The sequence below is a fragment of the Typopeltis vanoorti genome, chromosome 21, assembly GCF_054136105.1.
Source record: "Typopeltis vanoorti isolate ZY-2024b chromosome 21, IOZ_Tvanoo_1.0, whole genome shotgun sequence".
NCBI lineage: Eukaryota > Metazoa > Arthropoda > Arachnida > Uropygi > Thelyphonidae > Typopeltis > Typopeltis vanoorti.
The window spans coordinates 92,803,496-92,821,988 of record NC_143569.1 but is presented as its reverse complement, the minus strand read 5'-3'; the positions used below and the strand labels follow the sequence as shown (position 1 = coordinate 92,821,988).

Sequence of the window (18,493 nt, the reverse complement as noted above, 5' to 3'; positions counted from 1 at the left end):
CTCAATGTTAAGAAAAATAGTTATATTAACCATTTGAAATTAAAACAAAGAATGGTTGGTAAAACATTTTACAGCCCTTTAGCTTGTTACCACACTGCCAGGTGATTAAGAAAATTTACAATATACATACAATTGTATCTAAACAAAGATGCTTTCCTGCACTGCTTCTCTGTATTGCAAGTACTGTGCAGAAGCACGTTCATAATGTGCTATACATTGTGACTGTACTTCATCTTAAATATCTAATTTAAGTGATAATTAAAAATAAACTTAAGTACTTTAGTTTATTTTGATAAGTACTTGATAATTTTAATGAGGTTAAAGCATTTTCTTATTTGACTTTCCAAAATTACGAAATGTAAATTTCAATCCAGTTTCTCTCTTAATAATAAATAAAGCTGGAATATATATTTAAAAAAAAAAAAAAAACTAATAATGATTTAAAAAACATTTGCAACATTTATTATAAATGTGCACATATCCTTTCCCTTCTTTCGTAATATGCACAGAGATAATTTTCTAATTATTATACAAAGTTTTTGTTGTGGTTATTTCTATTTGTATGTGGTTTTTTTCTATGAATAGAAAATTTACATGCAAAAAATATGTTAGTTAATATTTACCTGATCCTTGTTCAGGTAAATATCACTTTTATATTCACATAATGGAATAATAATATTCATACCAACTTTGATAGAACCGTTAAAGCAAAGTACAAACAGCATTCCTTTAATTATAAATAAATGATTACACACACACACACACAAAATCACAAGACAACTGTTCACAAAGAATACTGCCCTGAAAACACCATCCTCCATGTAAATAGCAGGTTACTGTTATCTAATATGTAGTCAGAGGATTCATCGAAGGATATGTATAAAACATAGTGATATCTTCAGATATCATATTTTTTATGCCTCTCCTTAAATTCTTTCAGCATCATCCTTTCTGACAATACATTTTCTTTGTTCACCACTGATGAGAAAAATCTACACCTTACTCCCATGCTAACTATGCTATTATTAAGAGAGATCTCCAGGGAGTCAGGGACTCATCGAGAGAGGCCACATACTACTCTTACTTCTAAGGATAGAAGCATAGAAAATCCCCATCTGTTTCTCTTATCCTCTCATCTGTATATAAATAACTTTTATTACCTCAGTCTACACTCAGAGCTGATATCTCCAAGTCCTGATATTATCTTGGTTACTTGCCTTTAAATCTTCTATTTCATTACAAAATCCAGGTAACCAAATTGCATACAAATTCCACAAATGGTTTCTATGCTCCAAAAGCAACAGACTGTGCATTTATTATTATTAACATCTAACCTCCATGGAGTCAGAGACTCATCGTGGGAGATACACACACTATTGCACACAATGTTCATCCAACCATGCTTTAAACTGATTCAATGTATTCTACATTCACAACACACTCAGGCAATGCATTCCACTCACCAACCACTCTCCATGCAAAGAACCTACTCCTCACTCCTTTGCTCACACCCTCCTTATACAGTTTCCAACAATGGCCTCTTGTTCTATCCCCCCCCCCTCTCCCATTTTTCAACCTGATAACTCCTGACTGACTTATATGTCTCAATCATATCCCCCTAAACTTTTCCTCCTATTCATGAAGATCTGCAACTTATATTCTCTCAATCGGTCCTCATACTCCACATTCCAAAGAAGACTGACCACATTTGTGAATCTTCTCTGGACCCTTTCCAACATATCACCATGAAAACCCGGTGACCAAATCTGTGCACAATAATCCATATGAGGCTTGATCAAGGCCTAATACAATGGCATCATAATCGCTATTTCTGCATGTCGGGATCCTCTGCATCATTGTCATTATCCGATGTGACGTCTTCACAACTTGTGCAATGAGGTCCCTGAATTCCAGGTCCTTGTCCACCATCACTCCTAGATCTCTCATCTCTTCTAAAGTTTCCCCACGAAGTGTATACTTCGCATCTCATCGTTGCTTACCAAATCTCAAAACCTTACAATTTGCAACATTGAACTGCAGTTCCACTTACCTGCCCATTCATGCAATCTATTCAAGTCATCTTCTGAATCAAGTCTCATTTGAATCACATGGTGTCACTGATTTTTGAGGTCTTTAGAGAGACGATTTTCACCGCTCGGCGCAAGATAAATACATTACTTACTGGAGGCCAGAAATGGCATCATCATCATCGTAACACTAATTATGGGTATAGACCATATTGGTCTGTTCGGGTCTCATTACCTATCCAATATCCTTTTTTGAGGTCTACCCTGCCTTCTCTTTCCAAATGGCTTATATTTTAGTATTTGTTTAGGATGTCAGGTGTTGGCCATTCAGTTTATATGTTCAATCCATTTTTGTTTATAATTTAGTTTTTCTTCTATTGATTTTGTTTTTAGTTCTTTTAAAATGTCTTCGTTCCTTTTTTGATCTAATAATGTGTATTTTGCGGTTCTTCTCATAAATCTCATTTCACTTGTTTTTATTCTCTGTTTATTTTGTTTATTTACTGCCCAACTTTCACTGCCATATAATAACGTGGGCACTGCTAAAGTATTGTATATTTTCAAGCGTGTTTCTTTTTGTACTATATTTGGGTTCAGTGTTCTATTTATCAGGCCTATAATCTGTAAAAATTTTGAAGTTTTTAATTTTATGTCTTTTTCTCCTTCATATGATATTTCACATCAGATAACTGAAAGTATTTATCTGTTTTATTATTTTATTATTAATAACTATTTTGCTTCTAACTGGAGTTTGTCCACAAAATGCCACTGTTTTAGTTTTATCTATGGAAATTTTCATTCCAAACTGTTCTACTATAACATTAAATTATATATTGCTCTTTGTAAATTGTCTTCCTTATCTGATATTATTACCTGATCACCTGCAAATAATAGTGTATTTATTTTGTTATTCCAGGAAATTTCTATACCTTGATTGTTTAAGGTGTTCCACTGTATTAATATTTCATTAGTGTTGGAGACAGAGGGCATCCCTATCTTGCTCCTTGGTTTATAGATTGTTTTTCAGACTTTTCATTTATTTTTATTTCATTATCTTCATATATATTCAATATTGCATGTAGTAAAATATTAGATATATTTATTCTTTGTAATATATCAAACAGCATACATCTTTTTACTTTGTCAAATGCTTTTTCAAAATCTATAAGCAAAAGATGAGTTTCCAAATTAAATTCTCTTCTTTTTTCTATAAGTAGTTTTAAACAGAAAGCTGCATCCATTGTAGAACGTCCTTTTCTAAATCCATTTTGACATTCTAATGTTTTTTCACTGTATACTTTTACTTTTTCATTAAGTATTCTGTAGCATGTATTCAATAAACTAATACCTTTGTAGTTAGCAGGTTTTGTTTTATCCCCTTTTTTAAATATAGGTATTACTATGCTTGTATTCTATTGGTATTTGTCCATTTGTATATATTTTATTTAAAAATTTTAGTAATCTTTGATGAAATTTTTTTCCAGCAAATTTATACAGTTCAGAGTTTATCCCATCTTCTCCTGCTGATTTGCCATTTTTTATTTATTTAGGTTGCCCTTTAATTCTTTCATTGCTATCACAGCATTTAAGGTATTTTGTAAGTTTCTGGTGTGTAATTATTTTTGATGCCAGTATTATCCATCCAAAGATCTGTAAAGTAATCCAAAAATTCTTTTACTTCTATTTCACAATTTATATTTGCAGTTTCTTTTATATCTGCATTCATGTGTTTTAGTATTTTGTACCACTGGATCTTATTTTGTATATGTCATTTTCTAGATATAATACACATTTTTCCAAGCTTTCTCGATCTCTCTTTTGGCTATTGCTCGTCTTTTTTTATATTCAATTTTATCTTCTTGTTTTTTGCTACTTAACCATCTTTTAAAAGCCAGCTTTTTATTTTCAATTATTGTTTTTATTTCATTGTCCCATATATGTAATTTTTTATTTTTATGATATTTTTTGTGTGTTTCTAGACTTTCATATGCTGCTGATGTGATAATTTCTTTTATATTATTCCATTCTTTCTCAATGTCTTCATTTTCTTGTATTTTTTCTAAGTAGTTATTAATCCTCTGTTGGTATAAATTTTTCATACGTGAATCATTTAGTAGTCTTACTTTGTAATTAGATTTTGTTTCTCTAGTGTGTTTATTTTTTGTAACCAGTTTGGTGGAAATCTTAGTTTTGCCTGTACTAAATAGTATTCTGTGTCAATTTCTAGCCCTCTTCTAACTTTTAACATCTAGGAAGAAGTTTGCTGCTTTTTCATTTGCTATAAAGTAGTCTATTATTGATTTTTGTCCTCTTGCACACCACATATATTTTTATGTTTGTAAAATGTATTCATTATTTTTAAATTATTATATATTGTATAATCAATGAGTTGCTTTCCATTTTTGTTTAATGTTGGTTCTCCAAAATTTTGTATATTATTGTTAATTTTTTTCATTCCTATTCTGGCATTAAGATCTCTGGCTATAATTATATGGTCTGTTTTATTTAATTTTAATCACACTTCTAATATTCTTTCATTCCAGTATGTATAATGAGTTATTTTTGCTTTAATTGATTTGGATACAAATCATTACACCAGCTTTTGCATGTATTTGTTTCCTCTCCACTATATATGATATTGTAGTTAGCTGTTTCTGTAAGAACTGCAATATCTATATTTTCATCATTTAAAATTTTGTCTAATTCTGCTTCTTTATGCGCTATGCTTCTAATGTTCCATGTAGCATATTTCACCATGTTTTTCTTTTTCCAAAGTTTAACCTTTTCCAGTTTGAGTTCGTTTCCCATGTTTTCTGCCCAGTTTGGATTTCGTTGAGACTTGAAAGTAATATGCATTTCCCTATATCAAGTGACTAGCATGACAATAGGTATCTTAGTGGTGGGGCTGCCACCTTAAGACAACTAGGCTTGCTTTAAACCTTACAATTTGCAACACTGAACTGCAGTTCCACTTACCTGCCCATTCATGCAATCTATTCAAGTCCTTTTCTGAATCGAGTCTCATTTGAATTGCAGTGTCATTGATTTTTGAGAAGGTCATTAGAGAGATGATTTTCATCACTCAGTGCAAGACAAATACATTATTTACTGGAAGCCAGAAATGGCTTAAAATAATACCATGACACAACACTTTAAATAGTAAAAATATCAAAAAGTAACTTTCTATAATATATCTTCCTTACTCCTATTTGACAGCATACTTTTCATTATTGTATAATTCTGCATGAGTCACCTGCAACATTCATTCGGAATTCCAACTTCTTGTCCAGTAGATTCTTTGCATAGTTGCCTTTAACTTTCTCGCAACACAGTCACATCAACGGGTGCCCTCCCTCAATGAGTTTTTGGACTCCATGGAGGTATCACGTAATAATAATAATACTCCTATAATCTCTTCATACTAAGTGTAACAATCACTCAGAATTGAGGTGGAAAAGGCATTCATAAAGATGTGCATAAATTCACAGGGAAGAAAAGATTCATACATTGTCACTGTTGATAATGATATCTTCATGCTGGTTCAGCACACACACACATATACAGGTGCTCTGAAATAGGAAGTGATCACTATTTTGTTTTGAACAGGATAAAACTGAATATCACATTGAAAAGCGTGTAAGAAAGTTTTAAAAAGAATAAAAGTCAAGCAGCTTTTAGAGATAAACTGCAGACTCAAATATACAAACATTATTCAAGGAAAAAAAAAATTAAAGTTTGAAGTAATGAATCAAACCTTGGGGACTCAATGGCAAACACTGAAGAAAACAACGATTGATTCAGCCAGAAACACATATGATGAAGTTGTCTGCAACGATAGAACAATCAAAACTCCATGGCAGGTTCAGGAAGTTTTTGCAGAAGACAGCATACTGAAAGTTCCTATCAAATAAGTTACACATGCTCAGTGAGAAAGAAAAATTTAAGAAAGCAAAGCAGCAGTACATAAAAGTAGCTAAACAAAAGTCATTGGAATACTTGATTGAGAATATGGAACATAAGTATCTGAAAGGTGGCAAAAATGTTCTGAAGGATATTAAATAACCTTAGAGATGGAGAAAAGAGTATTGCAAAAAGAAAGAGATAATAAAGATGACAAAAACTGAAGATATTCTAGATGTCTGAGTTATTAATCCGAAATCATGCTAACCGAAACATGAATAGAAGAGCTGTATATACAAAAGGAATGCAATCAAGAGTGTTTATCAATAGCAGAGGTAGAAAAAGCCATCAAAAATCTCAAATATGGATAGGTAGCTAGAATAAATGATATTCCATTAGAAATGCTCAAATACTCCAGATGTCCAAAGGTCAAATTTCAAGTGAAAAAAGAGACCTCATAATTTCCATAAAATGAGAATTACAGAAGAATTTCTTTATTGAGTGTGTTTTAGATAAGAGTTCAAAAGAGGGCTAAGAAAACTTGTGGAATTGAAACTTGAAAAAGAACCAGCTGAATTTAGGCTAAATATAGCTTTGTCAGGATCAGATTTACCTTTTAGGATAAATAATTGAAAAACCATGGGAATATAACAAGGATCTGTATTTGAATTTTACAGATCTGGAAAAGGCATATACAAGGCACCAATAGAAAAGTCATTCAAAACCACAATTATATAAGTACATAGGCTGCTATATTGAGTATACACAGTTTATATTTCAAATATAAGTCAGCAGTTTGAAAGTACAGTTTGAAAGTAAGTGAAAGTACAGGAAGATAGGTTTGATGTAAAATCAGGTGTTCAGTGCTATTCATCCTCTATAAAGATCACATTATGAAAGAAAGTAGCACTGGGCTTTATATTCAGTTCAGCTCTTTATTATTATATTATGTGACACCTCCAGGGAGTCCAAAGACTCATCGGGGTTCGATTCTCTGCCAGGAAGAATACATTTTTAGCTGGCCTGGTTCAACAGCATCGAACGATTGATCACCTTCCACTAACCACGCTCAAACTTGCTTAACCTTTTGCATGAGCCATTAGCAGAGACTCTACCAATCGCCTTTGCTGGCAACTGCAGATAATGTTATATTCTTAAATCCACTATAGGTCTAAAGGATTCCCTAACTAAATCGAACAAATACAGTAAATAAATTTGGTATGAAACCTTCAAACCACCAACAACAGCAAACCGCATCCTCTACACCAATGCTATCTACTGCCCACCACCACCATTAGTATTTTCACAGACAATCACAAACAACCATGCCCATGGCAGGATTCGAACCCGCAGCCTTTTTGGCTGAAGAGCAGATACGCTAACTACTCGGCCAACCAGGCCAGCTAAAATGTATTCTCCCTGGCAGAGAATTGAACCCCAGTGTCCTACGTGACAGGTGGGGATACTAACCACCATACCGAGGATTTGACTTTGAAATCAGCAATAAAAAGACAAAGATGAAAATAGGCAGAAACACTGAACTGCATTCTAGATGTACACCAATAAAAACAAGTAAAACATTTCAGTTATTTAGGCATAATTTTTAGTGAAGATTGCAAATTAAATGTAGTAATAGACAACAGACTTAGCAAAGCTGGTATGGTATGAAGTCAACTGAATAAATTTATATGGAATAACAAATTAATCAAAATATTAAACTAGCTGTATACAAGACAGTGTTGTTCAAACCAATTTTAACTTCTAGATCTGAGAGCCTGATTAGAAATAAAAAAACACCTAATGAAAGATTGAAGATATGAGGAGTGCTAAGAATAATTAAGCAAATAACAGCTATCAACAGCAGAACCACATCAAAAATAGGATTAGAGGAAGGAGCTTGACATTATTAGTCAGGAATGTGTGTGAACAGTTCCACCTCAGAGTTAATCTAAGGTGGAATTGTTCATGTAAACAGATGGTATTGATAAAGAAGTGCTTCAGAAAACTGAAGCAAGGTTGACGATGCTTAAGTCCTGACAGATAAGATTAATTTGGAGTAAAATTGTTGACAGAAGTAATGATTTAAACATTTTTATGTAATATCGTCATAATATCCTGTTCACACCATGAAGGTGTGTGTGTGTGTGTGTGTGTGTGTGTGTGTGTGTGTATAAAACAGGAATATGATGATGGAGAACCATTTGCCCTCTATCCACCATGCAAGCTTATTCAAGTCTTCCTGAAGGTATTATATAGTATGCCCCAATCACTCTCAATTTCATATCAATAAAACAAATGGGTGTCTGTTTTGCCAACCATAACAGCAGTGGCCTAAGGATAGATCCTCATGGGACCCACTGGTTACCTTTCTATTGCCACTCTTTTCTGCTACCTCTCAGATTCCTCCTTTCTTCTACTCCTCTTGCCCACACATGACACTAATGTGCTGTAAGTCTTGTGGCCTTTTGTGTGTGGATCAGATAAAAACAAACAGCTACTTTCCTAACCATGAAATGAAATGTGCTATGTAATTTCACCAATACACACACACACAAATAGTTATGATAAAAATAATTAAAACTTATTAATGTTGATTTAAAAATTGATATGTAAATGGAAGGCATAATTATGGAAGTCACTTTTATACATGTATTATTTATTTTTGAAGAATTTTCAGCTATGACATTTTCAATATACAGTAAGAAGAGAAACAAAAACAAATATTAAATTGAAAGAGTGTGATATTATATGTGCTATCGACTGCAAGAGGATAACCCTATCTACATTAACAGATAAAGAAATAAATTAAAATAAAAGAAAGAAAATATTTTAAATTGAAATAATTAAATAGTACATTAGTCTCTTTATGTAACCTTTCATGGGTAGGAATTCACATAAATTATACAGTAACCAAAGTAAATTTAATAAATTAAATTTTGCCACTACTTCATTAACATCAAAGTATATAAAACACTACACATAAGATACACTACAAATTACATGATGAAAACATAATACTAAGTGGCATTATGTTATTATTGTGCAGGTGCAACAGCCAAGTCAAACTGAGCTGTTAACTCAAACTTGAATAACATAACAGAATCAGCCAGTTCCTGTCAAGTTCTAAATTGCTTTGGTTTAAATATCGGGAATACTCACTATAGTATCTGCTCATTAACATCAATTACAATTGGATGACTGCATTACCCCTACAGCAAAGGGATCTTGGAATAACTAAATCATTGTGTATTAATCAAACAATCTTAGGACTATTTGCATGTCAACTATGAGAATTTCAGCTGCCCAACTCTCGCCCAAGGATGATCCCTTATAATCATAACCAGAAGCAGAAGAGCTATTAAAATTAAAGAACAAGTAGCTGTCTGAGAGATATCAGAGTCTGCAGAAGTTACAAACACTTAACTACAATGATTCAATACAAATTAACAGGATTGGTTAACTTTCTTGAACTACAATTCTTCTTCATGTAGCTTCCTCAGTGAGAGGGTGCAGCACCATGTCCTTCCAGTTCTCTCTGTTGGTGGCTTTCCTTTTTGTTTCTGCATAGCCATGTGATACTGTCCATGATCTTATATCTTCAAGCCATGTCCTTCGTTTTTTGCCTCTTGATCCTTTTCCCATAATTTTTCCTTCTAAAACTGTTAATATCCTCTGTCCTGCTGAACCTCTCAGTACATGTCCTGCCAATCTCATCTTTCTCTGGATCATTTCCTGTAATAAAGATCTCTGTGTTCTCATTCTCTGTAGGACATACAATTAAGAGTTGTTAAATTTGTCAAAGCTATACAGAGGATTCAAGAAACAATGGAGATGATATATACTCCAATATAGAGTAACAATTATCAACAAATGACATTTATCTTTATATTTTATCATATAGATACATGATAAAATAATTTAACTATATAGATGAAATGGATCATGAGACAAAACAAACTGAAGAAGCTGAACAAACTGAACAATGAATCACACAAGTGATATGTTATATTTTCTGATAACTGAAAAATCACTTATTTGAAAAGTTATATTTTTATATCATGTGGATAGCAAAACGAAGTTAAAGTTATTCATCATCTATATGGATCACATTATGAAGGAAAGTGGCATTAAACATCATACCACAACTGAAGATGTTAATATAAGCTCTTCACTTTATGCAGATGTTATAATCCTAGAGAATCCTGCAGACTAGATTATTTAACTAAACTAAATTAAATAATTGCTGCAATAAATTTAGTATTAAAATCAGCAATAAAGAGACAAAAACCATGAAAAGCGAAAAAACATGAAAATAGCAGAAACAATGAAAACATCAACTGTATCCTAAAGGGAGAACCTATAGAAGTAAAATATTTCAGTTACATAGGCCAATTTTTACTAAAAATGGCAAATTATGGAAACAACAGAATTAGCAAAGTTGGTATGTTAGGAAGTTGAAAGTTTTTCCACTTGGTTATACCATACGTTAAAGGGGCCAAGAAATTATATTCTTGGTTTAATCCTTTAGTCCTAGTATCCCATAATGCAAAGCACAGCTTTATAGACATGTATAATGCTATGCAATAAGGGAAGGGTCACTACCCAGACTGGTTTTGACCTTTATTGAGGTCTCCTGAGTGGGAGCTAGGTTGAAAATTTTTCAACATCTATCTCTAAATCCAGAGTATTTTAGTAATAATGTGTGACACCTTTGGGATACTTGTATATGGAAATATGACTTCTGCATTACTTCAAGCCTGGCCATCACTGATGAGACCTCAATAAGGTCAAAACCGGTCTCTGGGTAGGCAACTCTTTCCATAATGTACAGTATTATACATGTCCATAAGGATATGTGCTTTGCATTATGGAATATTAAGGCAAGTGATGTGAAGTCATTAGCCTCTATATATGAGTTGCCTAGTCGTGACGTTACTTCATGTGCAAACTTTGTTAGCTTACACTTGGATAAAGGATTAAACCAAGAATATAATTTCTTAGCATCTTTAATTTATGGTATGTTAGGATGGCAAGTGAATAAATTTATAGGGAATAAGAGAGAAATTAATCAAAACACTAAACTAGCTATATGAGGGTGTGTGAGTTGCAGAGTTTAGCTGACAGGCAGAAGAGAGGGGGGGGGGGAAGGGATTATGATAGAATCTTATAAGTTACTAAAATGATTCTATAAGACTGAGACAAGAAATTTTTCAATACATGGGGAGTAGAGGGAAAACAAGGGATCATACTTGGAAGTTGTCTAAAAGTGTAGACTAGGTTCTTTATTTGGAGAGTGCTGAATGGATTGCCAGAGATGGCTGCGAGTGCACTGTCAGTAAACAGGTTTAAGGAGATGTATAACAGGTATTGTACTGATAGATAGCGGGTCTCTTGCAATGAGTCTTTTGATTCAATGGAGTGTCCATGTTATTTATATGGTCAGCGTCTCCATAGCGCAAATGGAAGAACAATGGAACATTGCACCCTTCAATTGAAAAAGACCTCATTGACTTCTCATCATGATGAGAGGAATCTTTACATGGGCATTTTCAGAAGGTGAGTTAACTAGTCTCCTACTGAGGAAGCAGGGTTTTTCTCCCAGAAACTCAGGGTTTTCATCTTGCATACTGACAAATCAGCCAGAAAACACACACAATTTACAGACAAAAAAAATACTGCTGGTGTTAGTACCATTGTTGTATGTAGGTGGAAAATTGAGTAGCAGAGGAAACCTCCAAGGACTCATGAGTCCTTGGAAGTGTCACATAATAATACAAGACAGTGTTCAAAACTATTTTAACTTATGAATCTGAGAGATGAGGTAGAAATGCAACACTTAAAGACTGAAGACAATGATATGAGAGTTCTGAGAATGAATAGGGAAGTGAACAGACAGCACTGATGACAATATCATATTAAAAACAAGATTATTAGGAAAGAACATGACATTGGTAGCATTCAGGAATTTGTTGTTAGAAATCTTTTTTTTTTCTTTTTTTTTTTTTTTTTATCAGGATGGGAGGACAAAGTCCAAGAAGAAGACTAAGATGTAGGTAGATTGATATGGTAAAAAAAAGTGTAAAAAGACAGAAATATATGATGATAATATTAAAGTTTTGACATAATAGATTTGGAGGAAAATTGACAATAGGAAGTTAGTAATGATGTAACCTTACTTATAGAGTTAATTATTGAAGGCTAAAGTAGATATTAAGGCCCTCTAGAGAAGAGAAACTAGGATTATCTATTACTCAGGATACCTAAACACAGTGATGTAACCTTTTCATGTAGTAGCACTACCATAATACCCTGTACACCTCCTGATGTATATATAATTAAATATTAGAGGCGAAAATGGAAAGATGTGTAGTGGAGTAGAGTGGAGTGTTCTCGTGTGATGAGTCCTTGGAGGTGACATATAATAAGGAAAATTTGATGAAATGTCTGCTATCCACCTAATTGGATGAGTCTAAGTGTGATCAATCTGACACCCTGATTAAATGGGATCAATTCCCACTATAGCACATGTTTGTTAAAGCCTTAAAGTGGCAGATGATTTTTATCATCAATCATCTCAGTGTAAGACTACTACAACTACCCTGATTACTGAAGGCTAGAGTAACTAGTAAGGTTCCCAGTGTTTGACCTCTAGAGAAGAGGAACTGGGATTATCTATCACTCAGAATATTTAAAGACAAAAGAGGAAAACTTCTGTGGATAATACCAACTGATCTAATAAAAAAAATATAATATTTAAAAAAAAAAGCATGTTTAGATGTGGAACGCACTATGCAGATATGATATGGCTTAACTTGTTATAAGCATGCATCGCTGTTTAGTATTATGTCTGCATTATAAAGTTTGCTATATATGATAGTATTGTGTATAACCTGAAGATGCCAATGAATTATTATATAATTATTAATGTTCTATTTAAATTGAACTCTTATGTGCTATTTTTTTCCTGAATAATTACATAATCTCATTACAACTAACATTCAGATTTATATCAATGCAAGTTTATATCATTGTAATATAAAAATATTACATATTTCTATATTACAATGATATAAACTATAATAATAAAATAGAAAATATAGTGCAAAATTAGTAGGAACTCTCCATTCTGTTCACCTAATATATGATAACCACCATAGCAAACAAATGATTTGGTCTAGTTGGAATTATGACCAAAAAAGCCTGTTTTCTCTAACCAGTTTCTGGAATTGCATAAGATGTGTATATTATTATTATTCGGGACACCTCCAAGGAGTCCGAAGACTCATCGCAGGAGGAGGACACCTACTGTACAACTCTCCGTCTCCACTACTACACAGAATCTCTACTACCAATCACCTACATCAATGCCATCTACTGCCCACAACCACCACCACCACAGCTAGTATTATTTTTTTTTGTCTGTAAATTGCGTGTGTTCTGAAGAGCCGATTTGTCTGTATGTGGGATGAAAAACCCTGCTACCTCCGTATGAGATCGGCTAACTCACCGTCAATTGAAAAAGCCCATATAAAGATCCTCCCATCATGACGAGAATTGAACTTAGGCCTTTTCTAATCGAAGGGTGCAACGTACTGTCGTTCTTCCAATTGCACTACGGAGGCGCTTGTATATTGCCCCAAGCTAGATTCACCCTCTAAGTTAGAGGCACTGAGCTGCAAATTGATAGAGCAAATGTTACCTTGCATCCCACTTCCCCTCAAGAAAAATTTCACTCCCACCTTAAGAACACAACAAAGAATTTTAAAATTTTTCTCCACATGTTGTTAAAAGCATTACATACCAACAACATGCCTCTCCCAGGAATCTGCTCACATCCTTGGGCATCTGCCATGAGAACCTCTGTAACAGACAATTCACATGACCATAGTTAATCAAAAAGATTGATTTCAATCAGGAATGCCAAACGCACGACATAAGGTAGGGGAAAATAAAATAAAAATTTAAAAAAAAGTTAATTTTTGTTGACCTTAAAATTATAATTTGAAGATCTAAAGTTTAACTCTAGAAAACTATAATTTCCAACCAAAATCCATAAATTTTAGATTTACAACACTTCACATCAGTATGTGAGACTGAAAACAATTTAAAACTTTGAAAGTATCAAGCACATCAGAGGATCTCATGGTTGATGCCCAAGGATGTGAGCAGTTTCCTGTGAGAAGCATGTTGTTGGTATGTAATGCTGTAACATATGGAAAAAGATTTTAAAATCCTCTGCTGTGTTCTTAAGGTGGGAGTAAACTTCTATCCTATGCTATTATTAATGCATGAACACCCCTCCCCAGAAGTCCAAAGACCTATGGGAGGGTTCTCCATTCTACCAATCAATTATCTATACAATTCCATATGCTTCATATCACCAGCAATGCTAAATTGTATCAAATATCTAAACATATTTGATACATATAATCAAACATGCTACCATTATGTCATTAAATATGACCATTGTCAAGCTATAATACAAAACTGACATCTTTTCGGTCAAATTCCTAAAAATCAAGCACATTTGGAAAGAGAGAGACAGACACACACACACTGGTGGAATCACTGCTGAGATTAACAGAGTGTAATGAGTTATAAGATCCTTCAGGTTACTCCTTGAAGTTAGAATGATCTGAAGGATCACCTAGTTTTTGGAGAAGATCCTTACTTCTACAAAGATCAAAACTGGTCTGGATAGTGATCCTTCTCATAATGCATAGCAATATACACTTATGAAAGGAAGTGTGCTTTGCATTATGGAATACTAAGGCAATTGATGTGAAGTAATTAGCCTCTATATACAAGCAGCACAGTTGTGAAGATACTTTCAAGTGCAGACTTTGTTTGCTTACACTTGAATCAAGGATTAAACCAAGAATATAATTTCTTGGCATCTTTAATTTATAGTATAACCAAATAAATAAAAAAAACTTAAAAACCTTGAATGAGTTAGCACATCAAATGACTTCTAGTACAGTACCATGTAGCCATACCTGCAGTTAACTGATCCTTCAATTATCTGACCAGTAAACTGATTTCCTACTGTAGTTGAAATTGAGAGATTACTGTATAAAAGATATCCTATGTTTTGTTAATACAAGAAATATGTTTTTTCTTTATGCACAAATATCCATAAATTGATTGGAGTCAATTATGCAAAAGAAAACAAGGCTGATGATCACTGTTTCAGGCACTCCAACATAACCTGTTGCATCTAAAATAGATGCTATGGAGTTTAAGATGACTTATTGATTAAAGTGCAAAATTCACTGTGAAATACATATCACTATTTGTATATCACCAGATTTGTCATAAATACTGAGCTAATAGCCATTATTACTGATCTATGCTGAACTTATTTAAAGATTAATATGTAATAAGATGTGTATTGCAACAAGCTAAATTCCCCTCAAGTAACAGGCATGTGTAAAATTGTCCAGGTGTCCAACAATTAATATTATCTTAAAATATATATCATGATAGTCAGCACATTACCTTGATAAGTTGAACACATTGCAAAATTAATTTAGGAACTTAGCCAAAAAAGATTAATCTTTAATGAAACTTAACATAACTGAAACTCCAACTATATATAAATGAATGCTACAAAGAACGTAGCAAGCCAGATAATAAAACAGACATGAAATCAAATCATAAAACAACTTTAATGAACATAGTCGCACGCTATGAGTAGTTTATCATTAAATCCAACTGTTATCATCAAAAATTTCATCAATATGTCAGCCAAATAACTAAACATTAAAATTAAGCAGATAAATGTTTTATAGAAGCCTTTAAGTCACAGAAAATGGACTAATAAATATTTACATTACAAACTGCAAAATATTTCCTTGAAGAAAAAATATTGTGAAATGAAAGCCAGAATACATTATACTAAATAGTACTTCTATTTATTATAAATATTTAACTGAGAGCAAGAATTTCCAATAGAAAATTCCTATATCATCCCTAATACTGATATATTAATTATTAAGGAAGCCACTGGTGAGGAATATATCAACTCCATATATGAGGAATATATCTACATATACTTTAATGCATTTTTTCATGCTTACTAAATGAATAAGATCAATTAAAATATGCAAGTTTATTTATTTTTTCTTTTTTAACTAAATCTTGATCAGCTGTTAGGAATACATATGAAGTTTGTCTGTAATCTGATATTTAAGAAAACCTTTCCAAAAGGAATAACTATATAAGAGACATAATTTTCACTTATGTGGTCAGGCATAATTAAATATAAGATGTCTAATAGAAATTGTTGGTCAGTAAACAATATTTAAATTTAAAAGGAAAAATGCTGAATTACCAAGACAAGAAAAATGAAATGTATGCAAACATTAAAATTAAAATTTTAATATTTGCATATTTTGTACAATATTCTTTGACATGCTATAAAATATTACATTAGGCAGGTCCACAACTGATTTCAAATTACAAGTTAATGAAATTGTAGCATTTAATTTTTAAAATAATATCACCTAATGAAGTACAAAGTAATTACCTAGCCTACTGTAAAGCCTGCCACATCCAGTAGGAATTACTGGTAATGGTTATGATGAAGAAGTAAATAAAATATAACCCCAGTTCTTTTTTGTTGTTGTTCCTTTACAAGCGGACAATACAATTATTAAATAATTATTCAATACGAATTCGTAGCTTCTTCAGAGTTAAATATAAAATTCTCTCTGACAATACAAAGCAAAAATTTAATGAAAGAATTCTGTATACTTTAATACAGAGAACAATACATTAAATTCTGCTGATTTCTAACGAATAAAAAATAAAAACTTTTTTTTTAGTATCTACATATAATAAAAGTAGTGGTCAAAAATACCAGACATTTTTTACAAAGGAAATTATGCTATATGATGGTTAAATGTATCTATCTGGTGACATTTCATGACTTCAGAAATTAATTAATCCTAAGAATATATTTGAAAAAAATAAAAAATGGTAATTTTAATTGCATTTGTGTTTGTAAACGCAAATGCAATTATTTGCGTTTACAAATCACTTAATATAATGAGTTTAATGATATAAGAATTTAATAATAGCTAAAAATGTCATTAAATAACTGCTTTACTTCAGGAAACATTTGCATCAATGTGTGATAAGAATAACGAAACATTAGGAGAAACGGCAATTTAAAAATTCCCACTAAATATCAGATAACATAAATGCGTAACTCATTTTGACATGAAAACACAACTTTAATATGCAAGAATGTCACCTACCACACACTATCCAATTTCGAAAAATTCTACATCTGTTTTCTTTTATTGACGATTGTGAGTTTAATGTAAAAGGACTGCTTGGGAATATATGGATAGGAGGCAGGTAAATCCTTAAATAATCTTCAACTAACAGAAAAGCTCTAAGACTTTCAATTACCCTTAAATAATGCATTTCAAACAAGTTTAGTGTGGAGTCGTCCTATCGGTAGGAGCACCATATTTAAAGGAAAGCTAAATTGATGAACAAAACAGAAACGAGAAAAATTTCGAAGTGCATATACACACACAAATATACACAGTCAACAGGAATAATGCATATTAAATATAACACAACTTATACTGAAGAAATTCAAAACTTTCCTGGTGTCATCCAATATACGATCAAGGTATAAACGCAATTTTAAAGGTGAAGTTATAGTCGATGGAAAAGCGCAAAACATACACGAAGTCATCACTCGTTTCTATCTTTATACATACCCAAATATCAGATTCATTAGTGCCGGCTTCCTTGGACGAATTCACAAGCTCATCAAATGATACAGTACAGTTAGCCACGAAATCATCGGGCGGTATGGCGGCATCATGAAACACAGTCAATCCTAAATTCTGTCCATTGTGAACTTCCGTAGTGAAATATTCATTCCATACTGGTTTAAACGTTTTCTGTTTCGTTGTAGAACGATCTACGTGAATTTCGTCCACGTCGATGGAGACGTAAGGATCTATCAACATCGGCTGCTGCTTTCCGACGTTATGCCGAGTAGCGAACTCTGTAGGGCGTAGATCTATGGCTTCGCATATTTTCAACTTCAATGTTCCCGTGAAATTCGGCATTATCAGACCGCACTAATTACAAGCAAGCTTTCGCTTACAAAACCATGTGTCGATCCATCACTATTTAGGAATCATTTGGTTCCTTAAATTGTAAATCACCTACGAACGCCATGTAAAACTACCCAATCCTCGAGAAAGGATGCAGTTTTCAACCCTAATAATTATACCAGTCAATAAAAGTATCCCACAGTTCGCTGAGAATTCACAGGTTTAGCACTTGCGCAAAATCCAATCGAGTATAGCGCCCTCTCTGAAAAATGAAATAAAGTACGTAAGGAGGACTGTAACTTGCATCGCTAATATGAGATATTTATGGGTATATATATTTATTCAATAATCTCATTTTAAAATTTCGTTGAGAAAATACCGGAAAATATTTTAATATGTAACTTTTATTATAGAAATATGCTACTCAAAACAACATTAAATTTATTATTATTGTTTTTTTTGTTGTTGTTGTTCTGAGAATTA

At 32.7% G+C, this 18,493-nt stretch overlaps 1 protein-coding gene across 2 annotated transcripts in view; it reads right to left on the bottom strand.

Annotated features, from left to right (window-relative positions):
* Pkc98E (Protein kinase C) overlaps positions 1 to 18,169 on the bottom strand; it is a 343,235-nt gene extending 325,066 nt beyond the window's left edge. For both annotated transcript variants that reach the window (XM_090411701.1, XM_090411702.1), the window contains exon 1: positions 17,666 to 18,169. In XM_090411701.1, the coding sequence (XP_090267827.1) occupies positions 17,666 to 18,022 (357 nt within the window). In that variant the 5' untranslated portion in view covers positions 18,023 to 18,169. The remainder of the gene's footprint in view (positions 1 to 17,665) is intronic.
* Positions 18,170 to 18,493: the final 324 nt, after the last annotated feature.